This window comes from Podarcis melisellensis, assembly GCF_964234715.1.
Source record: "Podarcis melisellensis genome assembly, chromosome: 5".
Lineage (NCBI taxonomy): Eukaryota > Metazoa > Chordata > Lepidosauria > Squamata > Lacertidae > Podarcis > Podarcis melisellensis.
In genome coordinates this window covers 48938746-48955295 of record NC_138537.1, presented here as the reverse complement: position 1 = coordinate 48955295, position 16550 = coordinate 48938746, and the positions used below count along the sequence as shown (strand labels likewise).

The following is a 16550-nucleotide window of genomic DNA, read 5'->3' as shown; positions in this document are numbered from 1 at the left end:
ATTCTACTGAAGTTTGGGAGACTTAGGCCACGGAGAACAATCTGTACAATGTCCTTCCTTCTCAAAGAATGTGAACAGAATTTTAGCCAGACCTGTCAAGTCATCCAGCTTAGATTGTGGTATCAAAATCGGATTAGAGTTCTACCATCAGCAGGCAATGCAAGAAGATACACAATTAAAAATAAATGTTTCCCTGCAGCCCCCCCCCAAAAGAGGCACTTATTTGCAGCTGCTTGAAACAAAACTCTCCTTGTTCAAAAACACATGCCGAGCAGTTAACAGGCTGTCGTGAATAACAGGATTTTATTACCGCAGCCACAAAGTTCTCAGGGATTCACATGTAACTCTTTCCATCACCAGAGTGCTCTCCAGATTTTTACTGGGAGGGTTTAAAAGAAAAGGGGGGGGGGGAGAGAGAGACAAAGTAGTTTATATTTCGGACGTGGTCCAAAGTGGGTAATTCAAGGGTATGGACAAAAAGGTATAAATATTTATACTTCAAATTTTTTATTATAAAAAAATTATTCTTTAATTTTTTTTTGCTTAAGTCTAGGATGAATGCCTACTGTACAGGTTGCAAATTAAGTACAATTATTTTTCTCTTCTGCACTTGAATATAACTCACAGCTAAAGTCATTTAAAGGGGTTAACATCAACCTTAATTAAATATTAAAGTGTGCCTGTACCTGCTGCTATTGTTGCCCTTAGAATAAGATATAACCTATTTTTGACAAGTTTTCATCTTTCTCTGTGGAAGACGCTACATGAAACCAAATCAGTGGCAAAGAGGAGGGTAATGAATAATCTATTTCATATTCCAACAGTACCCAGAGCTCTGAGTGGAAAAATATTCAGTCAGATGATAGCGTGAAGCTGCTGAGGTACCACATGACGCAGCTAATGTTTAAATAATAATAATAATAATAAAAACCGCGATAAACAAATCATTAGCCCTTAACATTTGTTTAATGCAATTTGTTAATGAACGTAATGGTGGGGACTAATAATGAAAGAAAATAAAAACGTCTAAACAGGCGCCAAGCTGCCAGTGATGCTCAATTATTTCCTTGTCAAGTTTTTATGATTTAATGAGCTCCTCTGGGACTGACGGCTGTCAGTCAGTCGTGACTTTTTGACACCATTACAACTTCAAATACAGCAGCAGGCAGGCTGTTTTCCTCGGATTTGAAATACTGAAATGATCTGACAGGTTTAAAGAAAAGATGTGCAAAAGGGGGGGAAGAGAAAGAGAGGGGAGACACACACAGTTGCTTTTTTTTTGTGGGGCAGACAATCTCGGGATGCTGTTTGGTAATGAAAACCCAATCATTGAGGTCATTATCTGATGAGGTTTTTTTTTTTTTTAGGAACTGGCAGGGTTTTTTTTTCTTTATTTCTTTACTTAATGATAACCCTCAATGGGTTTGCCCCGCATGGGATGGTCAGAGCCGCACAATTTTGTTCACCATTAATTTCAGCCTTTGAAGCTCTGTGCTCTGAAGCAGCAGCAAAGAAAACCCCCCACCAAGCTGGCTGCAAAATAAGACAATCCAGCCTGCCTTAAACAGAATACCAAATGGCCTTCTATCCCAGAGATGGGAACTGACGTCAGTCAGGCTACATTTTTCTGATATTTTTCCCCAAAACGTAGAGCATTTAAAAACTCTTTAAAACTTAAGCGTCTTTAATTAAACTGTGTTTGATTCTGCATCAGTGCAGAATTAGTCTGATGCTTCTGCATAGTGGAACTGTTTAGCAAATATGAATTTTACACACTGTAGAAGAGCATGTTAATGTGCGTGCCTTTAATTCGTCGTCATTCAATAAAGGCTTCGCAGTGTTAGAACATTTTGTTTTTTGATGGTTACATTTGGATGCATTTGATTCATTCACCGACTTGCTACAGATGTGACAAATGAGTTCAGTGGGAGTCAGAACCTGTGTTGTGATGGGGATGGCAGGGGTAATTCGCCTACCTGTAGGCATCTAATTGTTCAGGTACTGCACTGTTGATTTGGCTGGTGTAAGCCTCACGCTAAGACTAAGAACTCCTTTGGGGTGGGTGGGGGAACGAGCAGCATTCCATGTCAACAAATGGAAAACTACCATAGCCACCACGTGGTCACCTCAGGACCACAAGTCAACTAAACTGAGGCTTATTCTGAACATTGGAGTTCTTTTCCTGCCGCAATATGGTCCCTATGGTTATTACATGTCAAAGCGGCTGAATTCAGTGTCTAGACAAACTATCTGCTATCTACTAGTAAGTCCATAGAAGGCAACCTAGGAGAAGGTCCCTTCATGACTATATATGTGGCCACTAGGCTCGCCTCTGGCAGCTAGAGATAGGTCATGTATATGAAGACACCCTGATGGCAGTGAGAATTGCTAAATGGACGCTACGGTGGGAAAATAGATACCCATGTATACACCAGTCCATCATCTATAAACCAGATTGTGTGAACCACTGCCTGCATACATACTTGGTCATGTTACAAGCCTGGTAGAAACCCTACGTATTCTTCAGAACTGTTCCTGGGGTTGCTGTTTGTAAGAACTTCAGGAAAAGGACAGAGCATCGACTAAGTATTCTAAAGCATATGCAAAATACAGCAGCCCTATGAAGCTACACGCTGGATCATCAGATCATCAAAGTATGTGGATGTCATTGTGACAGACCCCTTTTATGTAGCCAGAAAGAAGAAACTGCAGTGTAGGAAAGAATGTGATATGGAAATCATTGTGAATTTTAGAATTAAGGCATACAGTGGTTCATTCGGCATCTTTCAGCGGGGCTTGCTGAGGTGAGACATTGTATTTCATAGTTGGATTTTTGGAATATTGGGGAAGAGAATCTCCGTATTATGGTGGCTAGGGAGGCTGGAACAGGAGGCAAGTCGGCATTATGCAGATTTTTACCACTGGCATTAACGGCAAATAAATGAAAAACAACAACAAAGAACCAGTAAACTAACAGAATTTAATTAATTTTTCCTTTGAGGTTTATATTTACAGTAGTTGTTAGAAGAAACAAAGTATTTATGAAAATGCACATCTTCTGACCTGCTTTGATACATACTTTTAACACTGGCAGGCTTCTCCCTCATCCCCATTTGCCCAGCTCCCATGAACTCAGTCTCTCCATATTATTAAGATGGTAAAGGCTATAGTTCTGTTTACACAACTTAAATGATTTATCTGAAGACATGCATGCCCTAACCTTTTTCAATAAACAGCATTTCTCTTGTGAATCTCCTCATCATGATTTTCTTTACTACGCTATACAGGTCTGATTTGAGTTGGCTACATCAGCTTAGATTGCACGCAGTTCTTTGTGTCTGGACAGTAAACAGGTTTAGGGCCAAATTCCATCCCTGGGTGTTTGAACAGGGATACCATGGAAGTCAATAAAGATTCAGTGTTCCTTAGAATACCAGGCAGGATAAAGCTACAAAATTCTTACAACCTTCAAGAGATTGCCTGTGTCCCTCAACTATTTTATGGTTTAGTCTGTTCCCTAAGGGTTCAAAATTTCTGGTTTCATAATCTGTGCAAGCGACTCCAATTAATGCACTTCAAAAGGTCTTATGAAAATCTTTTGCTCTCATCTCCGGGCAAATGGATGATAAAATTGTAATAATTGTTATTATTAAGCAACTGCATCCTCCTCCTTTTGCATACACAGGTAATAGAAGGAGCATGTTAGACACAATGTTTTTACAGCTAAAAGTGGCTATGCTGTGGTTTCTAAGTGGCAAGCATTTAGTTATCTGTCTAATGAAAGGTAATACCAGAAAATGGAATGGCATGGACATCAGATTTTCTGGGCTACCTCCAGATGCATTTAAGAATGGACCCAGACACCTCCAAGTCCAGGATTAGCTCCACAACCGAAGTCCAGCCTTCCTCATCTCCCCACCCTTTCCTTTTTTTACCTAGATGCAATGGTGCAGAGATAGCTCACAGTGTGCTGCAGTATGGTCCTAGGAGATTCTGCAAGCACATGGGTAGTTTTTAAGGGATTATAGGAACTATGAGAAATGTAATTTACAAGTTTCTCAAATTTGAGGGACATTGGCAGGGCTTGATTCGTGGTGTCTAAATATATTATTATTACTATTATTATTAATGTGTGGTAAGCTGGGCCAGAGAAGGGAGAGCACAAGCAATAGCTGCTGACATACAGAAAAAGGTCAACTGGCTGTTTTCTTGCCACCCCTATGTGAGTAGATACACTCCTCTTTCAGCATTTCAGCTATGTCCATATTTGTTTACATGAAATGGAAGTATGTATGCAATTCATTCTAGATATTTCTTGCACATAGAATTCATTCAAAATATTACTTGCACACAATCTCACCATCTTTATTCTTGCATGATACTTCAGATTTTAAATCTCATTATTGTATTGAATCTAAATCCAGAAAACTGAGAAGTGACTCAGAAAGGATCCCTATATAACTGCTAGCCAGTCTTTTCTTGCTTTGGAATCTGCATTCATTAAAATCACAATATTGGAAAGCAACATTATCAGCATGACAACAACACAGTCATAGGGCAACACTGCAAAATAAATTCATCTGACAATCCAGGACTTGGTAGATATGAATATATATACATGATCTGTAAATAAAGTTTGAAAGAAATAAGAAAAACTATCACATTTGAATACTAGGTTCACAGTGGACATGAAGCCATCCTGTCAAAAGACAATATGTTTATTAGAAGCAATGACTCCTCTGGCTTTCCTGGGTTACATTTGTGATTGTTATTCAAGCCTGAGTATGTCACACTATTTTTTTTAAAATTCTGTTTGCTCCTATTCCAAGATCCTAAGAGGGAATTTCTTGCCAGAGATCTAATACCAACTCAAGCCAAGTCGAGTGTTTAAATGCTTGCAAGTATCAGCATTAAAAATCTGGCATGGAATTTAATAAGTTGCTTACACATGAGGTCTTGTATACTAACAATATGTTCATTGCATATGCTAATATAGGAAAACCGGAACAGTCATACTATGACATAAAACAAAGAAAAATATCAAATGCACATGCAGCCAGTAAGACAAAATATGCTTATGCTACTTGCACCAGAGTTGAACCGCAGGCTTTGAGAGAGAGAACCTTTCAGTGCAAGAGAATGATTCATGTGACCACTTTGTCTTAATTACTCTGAAGCAGTTTGTTGCTGGTCAGTGAAGAACAAAGATATCAGTGTCCCCTGACAGAAAAAAAAATAATCATCAGGACTGCAAAGATGACGATGATCCCCAAGATAACTAACAAAATCCGGTTTTGAATGATCCTAAGGGAATAAAAAGAAAAGAAAATGGTGAAAGAGAATAAGACAATAAAAGCGTAATGTAAAGCACCTAACTTTTCTTTTCCATGTGAGTAACCCATGGAGTACAGCTATCTAGATTCTAAAACTATTGTCTGTACTGATCTTGATTGTTATTTGTGTCACTGAGAGCCAAACTAGATGTGACTTTAGCATTGTGTGGCTGTTTTTTTTTAAAGGTAAGTATGGGGGAAGCTTTAACCCTCTCACAGTCCAAATCTGAGATGTCCATATCTGCTTTCTTTTTCAAGCTATGCAATGGCTGAACACATGTAATGATGTAATGTTTAGTTTGTCCCTCACTTCCTGTAGTTGAAAGCATTTGTTAAGGGGCTGGGCCTTCTAACATTTATGTGTGCATTAAATTAATATCTGAATGTTTGTTTTTATTTTATAATTTAACTAAATATCTAAAACCTGCTAAACGGAACATTTAAAACAAGCCTGATGGTGATTCATACTGGAAAGGAGCTTGCCACATAAAGTTTTATCCAACTAAGTCATACTCAGAGTAGACTCCCTGGAATGAATGGATTTCATTTTCATTGCATATTTAAGTGGATACAACCCACAGCAACCCAAGCAAGCCATAATGGAGGTTTTCAAATAATTTTATTTTGGTTTCTTAATTCCAGAGAGAAAGCAGTCGCTAATTTGTGCATTAAAGTGAAAGATTTCAAGGGTAGGGAACTTGTTGGCAAGGTACTCACTTGAACCAAATACCAAGGGAGAAGTATAAAAGATAGTGATGAAGAAAAAGGATGCTACATAGAAGGACAAGTCAAATATGACTCTTATGTTCTAAAACCTTTCTTTGCCTCACTTGCATAGATTCACTTATGGTAATCAGGCAAATGCTACATTCCTGTGTACTGAACAGATAGAAATCAGTAATGGTAACACATCACTTGTGGAAATGAACCTCTTGTTTCATCAGCATACAAACTATCAGTCGTCAGAGTCTGAATGACACCCATCTGTACAGAACTATTAAAAATGAGTATTTATTTTTTTAAAGAAAAGGCCTGAGCTTCATTCCAGGGAAACATTTATCCAGGCTCTTGCAGAATATTGACCTTTACATGGCAGGAACATATTTGCAGTATAGCATTGTTAAAAACAGATTGACAGCCCCCTCTCCACCAAAAAACAACGACAACGCCACCCCAAAAAACCAACTGAAATTTCAATCTTGTTTGTAAAAAGATAGAAAATAAAACCATAAACGCTATTCAAACAAAGAAACAATGGATGGTGGAAGGAAAAACAATAGGCTGAGCTCATAGTAAGGTGGGATGTTTGTTTGCCATACATTACAAACAGGCACCTTTGTACATATGAGAATTTCATGGTTAAATAAATAATATCATACTAGTTGTGTCTGGTTGCATAGGCAAGTGTAAGTGCGGAAGGATGCAGTTTTGAACCAACTTCAGAGCCCTCCCTCCTTTTTCACAAGGCCAGCCACTGCTACAACATTCACCTTTAAAAAAAAGAAAAGTAAATGGATGGATGAAAACTGTCACATCAGACAAACACACTCCCCTGTGACACTTTAAAAGGACTAGCTCTCTATCCTCCTGACAGGTTACAAAATGATCACATTTGCTGACACGTCTTCCGCAAAACTGCTTTAGTGCTTGTGTCCACTTTGCTAGCAGGAGATGAATGGCCTGCTTTGTCCTCATTTATCACTTAAAGCTGAACTAAGATCTGTCTCGTTTATTTTTCCCTTCCTCACTAGAAAGGATAAAGCGCAGCATTAATTCTCCCACGATGACAGCTAATTCAAACTTAACAGGCAATATTTACTCTGCCAAAGGGAGCGGACTACTCTGTCTCTCTTGGAGAGGAAAAATGTTTAATGGTCTAACAAACTAAAGCTAATTAAAGAGGCTTCTGCTTCTTATTAGTTTGCAGTGCAGATTAACACCTGAACTTTCAACCACTCTCTCTTTCTTTCTTTCCCTCTCCTTTTGGGGCATTTTCTAGCAAAACAACACCTGATAGCAAACTGTTTGCCCAAATGAATGCATGAAAAGCAGAGTGCATATTTACTCAGTCACCCTCATTGATCCTGAAAAGAAACTCAGGAAAATTGAAATTCAGCAGAGAAACAGATTAAAAAGCATGAAAACTCTTTAAAAATTCAGCCTTAAGTAACATACAGTAATATTCCTCTAATATGACTGTGCTGACAACCATTTTATTTGTGGGATGAAGGCCCCAAGGCATCCATGATGCTAATTTACAAAGGATTAACTGTGGATGGAACTTGCTCAGTCGAACACATAGTTAGGCAAATGCATACATCTAACACACTGAATCGTTAAGCCATCGCCTCATATCTGACCTAGTTAGTGTCTCATCATACCCAAATTACAGTGAGAAAAAAAGAATAAATAAAATGAGTCCTCCAAATGTTTCATTTCTAATTCTCTAGCTGCACACTTGATTGGAAGATTACTTAATCTGCAAACTCGTCTCTAAAATCCTCATCAGGAAAAGAGGAAGCAGTACAGACCCCCACCTGTATCTGCTAATTAAATGTTCCATTAAAGTACGAATGTAGGATATGCATATCAAAGTTCAACTTCTAGGAATCTGAATTAGCTTGCCCACTGCAGCAAAAGAATACAATATTGAACAGAACAAATTAATCATGAAATAGGAAGGATGTTATCAACATGCTCCTCTGCAGAATTATTACCCTGTTTCATATTAAACCCTAAAATAAACATGTTCTTTAAATCTCGGCAAAAGTTATGTTGAGTCTGTAGCGTTTCAGGCAGGGGAGCAGAGCAAGGAAAACTTCAGAATGAGTTTCTGAAGCAGCAGAGCTCCACTTTGAAGGGTGATAGGATGGAATGGTACATAAAGAACTTGGAGTCTGGTGTCAATACATTTCAGATCTCAAGTCAACAATCCAGGGCGCTAAAAGAAAGAATGAAGAAAGAGGGCTGGGGGCTGGGTGGGATTTCAGCAATATTCTGTAATCAAACCAGCTCACAGTGGCAGAACAATGGTTGGCATTGGCAGGACCCATCTGTAAAGAGGCCTCTAGTACTGTCACAGCCAGACACTGCCAGTGGGTATTGCTCCAGGCAAAGCAGCAAGGAATTTCAAGCGGTGGGAGGGAAAGGAGGAAAGTGGGGTTCAGCATCTTCTGCAAAAAGCCACATGGCTAACTCACCAACAAAAACACAAATGATATTTGTAACTTTGGATTCTTTTTACCTAAAAAATTCAGTTCAATCTTCTAGAGAGGCAACCCAGCGCCTCCTTTGAAAATGCAAAGCATGTTTACAGGGTAAATAATTTAAGAAATAATATATACTTGAAAGGAGACACCCACTGAAACATCCATGGCTAAAGTGCCTGAAGGCAAAAACTTGTGCATTTGCATGCTGCATTTTATTAAGTTAGCACACTGTAGCTTTAAAAGAATGCATGGCCAAATTAAAAGGAATGTGTGACTAAAACATCAAGGATGCTTCCAGTTTGCATTATGAATCACAGCGTTGCTGATATTAGGACGAATTAACTGTTTATTCGATGCAGTCTGTGGACCGAATTTACAGAAGTTTTTGCCCACAAATCTATATGTTGTTGTAAGAATAAGATGGGGCTGGATGAGGCATTTAGAATCTTCCCTTTTCATTTTTCAGTGACTGTGGTAACAACTCTGTCCATGGAGGGCTGGAGATCATACATTAAGTTCTATGTGCAAATGTGTCAGGAGAGATGGATGGAACACCTTGCATGGGGGGGGGGAGTGAGTTCTGAACCAGCCCTTCGTTGTGATAGTCTATTGTAAATAACTGCTGGGTTTTTACCCTTCAACTAAAGAGGGATTCTCACATGGACATCTTGATTTAAAGGATTCTGTGAATCTCTGAATCAATCACAGATCCACAGCAAGAATCGCATGCAGTTCCATAAGGTTTATAAGTTCCACAGTATTACACATGATTGCACCACACAACATGAATAGTTATGGCTGAGCCAGTGCTCCTGAAAAAAGAAATGTCTGCATAGAATCATATTCAAATTTAGTATTTACACAGGACTTATGCACAAAGGATTTCCCACTATTTAATGGATTGGAAAAGCTGAGACAGTACAGTCATACCTCATGTTATGTTTGCTTCATGATACGTTTTTTCAGGTTGCGTCCCGCAGCGACCCAGAAGTACTGGAAAGGGTTACTCAGCCCAGAAGTACCGGAAAGGGTTTTGCTGCTTGTGCATGTGCAGACGCGCAAAATGACATTACACGCATGCGCAGAAGCGGCAAATCGCAACCTGCACATGTGCAGACGCACCGCTGCGGGTTGCGTTCTATTTATGTTGCGAATGAGCCTCTGGAACAGATCCCGTTCGCAACCAGAGGTACCACTGTAGTCTGCTCAAGATGACCAATTGGGGTGAAGTGAATGCTGAGATTTTACGTGTGGCCTCTTAGATACAGTTTCAACCCTGCATCCATTTCAGCACACTAGTTCTCACTAATAACTCATACTTCTGTTCAGTAGCCTTGTAGGTTTACATTCTGTTTGCTCTTAAAATACTAAAACCACCATATGAAGAAAGGCATACCAGGCTAGAAATGTTTTGATCTGAAATTAGGTGGGGCTTGCTGTCGGTGCACTGTATTAAATAGACATGAAGGAAATGCAATTTACTGTATTGGCATACTGGATTCTGGGTGGTGCAGGCAGTTCTCCTGCACAGGGGGCCGATCCAAGGGGGCACAAAGTTGAGTACATCCATTTGGGTGTGCCAAATTTTGGCCTCACACAGAGCGCCATATTATGAAAGATTACCAAAGTCAGCCCCGATATAAAGCATCAGGTCTTCCGGTCAAGATTTGCTTTTCCTGTGTATTGCCATACTGCCTAACTTTTCCTTAATAAACCTTCTAGTAGCTCCACTCCGAAGTCAATGCCAATTTTATTCAGTGAGACAAAGAATGACAGGACAGTTTTCCATCTTAGAGGTCAAGCAGATCATCTCTGCAATGATCTCCAGGCCAGCAGAAATCAAGCCTACACTTCAGACCCATTCCCAAAACCATTGTTTGCATGACCTTGCTGCGTTAGAGCTACCTCTCCCGAAATCTGCGCGTACAATGGCTCTGATGAGATTTGCAGCAAAGTTATATGTGAAGGTGTTTCAGAAGAGACAACTACTTACTTTATAGCATGTTAGCTACTCTTGCACTACGATTGCCAACTGCATTAAAATTCTTTAGGAAACACCCCCCTCCCAAGCTGCATTCATTAGTGAGGGAGGTGCACAACATTTAGAGTCCATCTTAATGACTTGTACAAGCTTTAGCACCTGACTGACCAGCACTGGATAATGATTCCTTGGCATTAAGCACTAATGGCTGCAATGACAATTGCTAATAAAATTAGGAATTGAAGTAATATCCTATAAATTAAGTGATGAGCAATCCTCAACAAACTTGTTTTGTAAGTTTTTGCCTACAATAATGAATAAATTTCTAAGAAGCATTCTGCTCTGACACCAGTACAAATACAAGAAAAATAAGTGGCTACCATGAATCAGTTAACATGCTTTTATTACAACGCAGGGCTTTATTTTCAAAGAAATGTACAGGGGGAAAGCAGTCCTCTCAAGAACACAGACAGATTAATGAAAAATATTTCAAGTTTAATGGTACACAATACAAAATGGCTTTCTGTAAACTTATGCATTCAGCATTAAACTAGTCGAAGTTTCAGACGAAAGAAATGCACCCCGTAAGTTGGTGGTGCTGTGGGTTAAACCACAGAGCCTAGGGTTTGCCAATCAGAAGGTTGGTAGTTCAAATTCCTGCAACAGGGTGAGCTCCCGTTGCTTGGTCCCAGCTCCTGCCAACCTAGCAGTTCAAAAGCACGTCAAAGTGCAAGTTGATAGATAGGTACCACTCCAGCAGGAAGGTAAACGGCGTTTCTGTGAGCTGCTCTGGTTCACCAGAAGTGGCTTAGTCATGCTGGCCGCATGAACCGGAAGCTGTACGCCGGCTCCCTCGGCCAATAAAGCGAGATGAGTGCCGCAACCCCAGAGTCGTCCACGACTGGACCTAATGGTCAGGGCTCCCTTTACCTTTAAGCAACACTAAATATTATCTTTGCAGATAGTCAAAGCCTAGAAGTTTTATACGTATGCATGCACCCGTACAAAATAAAACAAATGGTACATGCAAATGAAGCAGAAAAATGGCCGGACACAATAAGCACAGGAATATCAGACTCTTGAATATCCAGGACAACTGCAAGAATTGAATTTGTGAGCCACACAATCCAGGCATCAAAAATTGGGATTCTGCTCTCCATCGTGGTATACCTAAATGCTCATTCTGAACACACTAATTCTGTTGGAAAGATCATGTAAGTTGGGACCTACACCTGTGAGGCTCTGGAAAAGACAAAGTGCAGCCCTAATTCTACCACAATGGCAGCTAATTCAGATGTAATAATAGTTAAAGGGGCAGTGTTCTCCGCCTCCATTGAGGAAAAAGGCTATTTAGGCCTTTATATTATGCAAGTATACTGGCCCAAAGCATAGTCCTCAGGTAAATGTTAGGTGGAGCACAACAGAAAACAGGATGACATGATCCAAGTATAAATATAAATGTTGGCCTTGGGATAGAACATTGGGGAGGGGAGGGGGTATATAAGTAGCTTCTCTATGGCAAAAAGAGATCTAATACAGGTGCTTAATCTTGTCCAAAAGCACCACATGACAACTAGGCTAAACAACCAGCTAAATAGATGGCACGGACCAATAGTACTTTTTACACTACTCACCTTTTCTTTTCGATATTGAGCATTTATGCTAGTCTGTCATTGTCTCCTATAAAAAGTACTTAAAAGTTCATTTGAATTACAAATACACAAACACACACACACACACACGAAAACAACTACAGTGGTACCTCGGGTTACAGATGCTTCAGGTTACAGATTCCGCTAACCCAGAAATAGTATCTCGGGTTAAGAACTATGCTTCAGGATGAGGACAGAAATCATGTGGCGGCAGCAGTGGGAGGCCCCATTAGCTAAAGTGGTACCTCAGGTTAAGAACAGTTTCAGGTTAAGAACGGACTTCCAGAACAAATTAAGTTCTTAACCTGAGGTACCACTGTAAAGCTAAATGCAACATTGCTTAAATGACTAGTAGCCCCATATCTCATAGGTAGTCAATTATTTTAAATACAGCTAATTTCACAATAATAGTGCAATAAAAATTGTTCTCTCCCTCCTTTCATTTGTCTTTTCAGAGACCAGAACAAACTTTGTAAATGGGCTACTGCTTGACAGACCTTCTGAAGCCCTGGGTCTTGTTCCATATCTTGCTCCTGTGTGAGAAATTGCAAAAGCAAATCTTTTGGGGTGGCTGTAACTATGAGGATGACTTCTGAGGTGTTTAGAACACAACACTTGTGTTCTATGTGAGCACAGATATTCAGAACCACTTGGCATCTCACTTAAATCACATACTGAACTTCCAAGTCAACCTACCTAGTGAAGTGTCAAGAAGTGCCAGCGCAGGTGGGCTTGAAAGATGACCCCCTTATCAATATGCTAAAGAGTTTCTCCTTAGAAATAAGGAAGTTTATGGGCAGCTTTCCTTTATTTGCCTCTATTTAATCAACTCTGTAGAAAGTGTCTGGTTTTGGGATGTGTGTACACACATGGGTTTCTGATAAAGAAAAGCATTCATCTAGATAAAACAATTATTTCACTGGCAGTAGCATGTGCAAAAGCAGCCAACAAGAAGAAACACGACAGAGGCTTAGCTACTGTAGTAACTATGGTTTCATTTACATTCCACAAATTTTAAGGAAACAAAAGGAACAGTTTCAGAGAAGCTTGATCTAAGCCAGAAGGGCAATCTTCCTCTATTAGCAGAACTCCAAGAACTCTAAAACAAAACAAAACTACTTCTGCTTTAATTGTGATTTCAAACTATGTATGAACATCACTTTTAGGCTTATTTTCCCTTCTGTATTTGGGTGTCTTTTTCCATAGGAGGCTGCCTACAATTGTCTTAAGCGTGTGGACCTTTTATGAGCAAAAGGGGGGGGGGGAGATACCCCAATCCCTTTGCAGAGGTATATGCAGCAACTGTTCCTGAAAATGTGCTATCCAAAATGTTAGTACTCAATGGCACTTTTTGAGTGATAGAAAAGCATTTTAGTATGTATCGTATATATTCATCCTCCACCCCCCTCCACTGAATGCTCTGAAGAAAAGAAAACAATCATGGCTAAGGCCATTTGTGAAGATGGCATTAAAGGAGCCTACTCTGAGACAGATAAAAATAATGAGAATCTTTCTGTCAAGAAGGATTTAGAAAATATCACTAGCATTATTAAAATTTAATTTTTTTACTGTGCTTTTTGGTTCCCCCATTTTTCCAGGGATAATGAGCAGGACTGCACACCTCCACATTGCTAGGACTTGTTTTGTGCAATAAATTCAGCCTTCCCGTCTGAAGACATTTCAGACAACAATTTTGACTGCTATAGGCTCCCCCCCCCCCAACCTGTGCTGTGTGCTTTGAGCCTCCCTGTAAAAAACAGTTCATAAGCTAATATTGCAGAAGGCCAGCGGAACAAATAAAAATCATTTTTTTGACCAACTGATTCAGAGAAATCATGGGAATAGCAAATATGGGATTGGCACAAAAGAAATGAATAAAAGAAGATCGATGTATTCACAAATGGTTTACGTGGCAGAATTAGCTGACAGGAGCTACTTGCTACTATTAAAGTCCTCTCTCTCACTGCATATTGCTGTTAAAGAGACATAAATACTAGAAATTTTCACTATAAACTCAGTGCTTTAATAAAATAACTAGCCTTTGTACATAGGGAGAAGTAACAGGGTGGGGAGCTGGAATTCAGCGGTAGTATAAGGAAGTTTCTGAATTATAGACCCCATGTCTCTGAGGGGCAGTGAGATCAGAGTCGAGAATTTGAGGAAGAAGTGATGGCTTATTCTTTCACTGTTTGCAGGAAACACTTAGTGTTAGTCCAATACAGTGTAAAGGTACTTGGTTCTTCAAGGAAGGAATAAAGATATCTGCTCATTCTGCTCAATTAAATCTTTTCCCACTGGAAAGGAAGTTCGGGGCTATACTGAAGATACTACACACACACACACACACACACACACACACACACACACAATCACTTCTAAAAATGGAATAATCCATTAATGTATGCGCAGGTTTCAACTGCTGAAATGCAAACCTGTGATTCCTTTGTGCTCAGATCCAGGATTCTATCCAACACTGTTCATGCACAAGTGGAATAAGCATCTGCTCACGTAACAAGACTTCACCTGTCCCCTTCTCCCCTCAAAATGTGCTCCACAAAATGTGTTGGGAGACCTTCCAGAGCAGCTTCTGGGGGCGGCAGTAGGGGCAAAAGGAAGATGTAGTCCCATTGTACAGGCAGAGGTTCACTCACACAATATGGGATTTCATCCACAGCGTCTATTTACAAGAGGTCTTAGTTAGTACCAGTGTGATTTTCTAGTGGCATTAATCCTAGCCCAACTAGCAAAAAATGATCCACAGAACTCTTCTGTTCTGGATGACTTACATAAAAAGCATGATGTACATTGGTTGTTCAGTTGAAAGCAGTGCACCTACTTCTCCATAGTTCCTTTGCATTTTAGATGATCTGCTTGTTTCTATAATAATCTCTGGTACTCTATACGGACCATTTTTATTTATTTGTATTATTTATTTAAAATATTTGTAGCCCACCTTTCATTATAAAAAAGAGCCATCAAATGGCTTTTATGAGCTTGACTTATCAATTTGAATGAAGAATGAAGCTCTGTATTTCATTCTGATGTCTTAGTAGACCTGGGGGTCCCAATAGACCAGAGGATTAACAGAAGTCAACAGTGATGCAGCAGCAAAAAAGCCAATGCCATTCAACAGAATTATAGTGTCTCAATGGGGAAAAAAAGCTTTTTTAAAAGCAATTTTAAAAATACATTGAATTTTCCATAAGGCTCACCATCGCCATCTAGTGTCACATTGCATATTGCACTTAAAACACAGTTAAAACGTTTTATTTGCAGCTATATAGCTGAGTCCACAATTATTCCAAGCCAAACTTATTTTCACTTAATTTCTTAGTTTGATACTAATTTGCTTATGATATTTGCCCGATTAAAAACTAATCTTCTGTAAATTAACTCTGAATGCCATATGGAATAATCTCATTAATGGCAGCCTGTCCCTAATCATTTATTTCAAATACCATGAAATATGTAAACCAGCCTTCTCTTCGTTGCATTTATGAGACTTCTGTCACAGAAACAAGTTCCTGTATTTTGAGAGCTGATCATCCATTTAAAGCACTGCTAAAAATATATGACACGATATGCCGGGCAATCCATTGGGAACTGCCCAGGTTCTTGTAACAAGGGCACACTAAAAACCTGAGGTGCTATAATCAGGAAGAGTCTCTCTGAGATTAAGAAGAGCCCTGCTCTTTATTCAGTTCTCCACAGAGGCCAACCATATCCTCATGAAAAGCTCACAAGCGGCACATGAAGCATTAGCCCTCTCCTGCTGTTGCACTTCAGTAATTGCTATGTAGAGTCATAGTGCCTCTGATCCTGGAGGGAGCGGCAGCCATTATAACTGGTAGTCAGTGATAGTTGTATCCTCCATGAATTTGTCCGTCCTCTTTTAAAATCTGCTATGTCAGCGGTCCCCACCACAACTTGTGGTAGTGTATTCCACTAGGTGGAATGCACTAGGTGAATAAATACCTCCAAGAGCAGACAGGACCCACAGTGGAGTCCCTGTTGCTTACTGGCAGTGTTTTTCCCAGAAAAAAAAAAACCAGTGCTGGTACTCACCATGAACCTCCCCCCCCCTTTCTCTCTCTCCCCCACTCTCACACTCTCTCTCTTGTCCCCCCTCAATTCAAACCCCATCTTGTGCACCCCTCCGCCTTCTTCAACCTCTCCCCCTACCTTGCCCCGTCTGCTCATCACATGAACTTTGGAAGTGAGAAATGAAAAACAGGCCGTATTAATGGTTTTTGATGCGGAGAAAGCCTTTGATAATATCTCTTGGTCATTTTTGATTAAGGTATGAGATAAAATGGAAATAGGTAATCCCACCAAACTCCTTCTCCTTCATCTCTTCCCAGCCACCAGCTGCACA

General features: G+C 39.8%; 1 protein-coding gene across 4 annotated transcripts in view; it reads right to left on the bottom strand.

The window, feature by feature from the left end:
- Window positions 1-4340: 4340 nt before the first annotated feature.
- The window catches only part of VTI1A (vesicle transport through interaction with t-SNAREs 1A), a 227548-nt gene continuing 215338 nt past the window's right edge, over window positions 4341-16550 (bottom strand). For all 4 annotated transcript variants that reach the window (XM_081912142.1, XM_081912140.1, XM_081912143.1 and 1 more), the window contains one exon: window positions 4341-5304. Coding sequence is in view for 2 of the 4 variants with exons in the window: in XM_081912140.1 (XP_081768266.1) it covers window positions 5211-5304 (94 nt within the window). In the remaining 2 variants the exon portion in view is untranslated. The remainder of the gene's footprint in view (window positions 5305-16550) is intronic.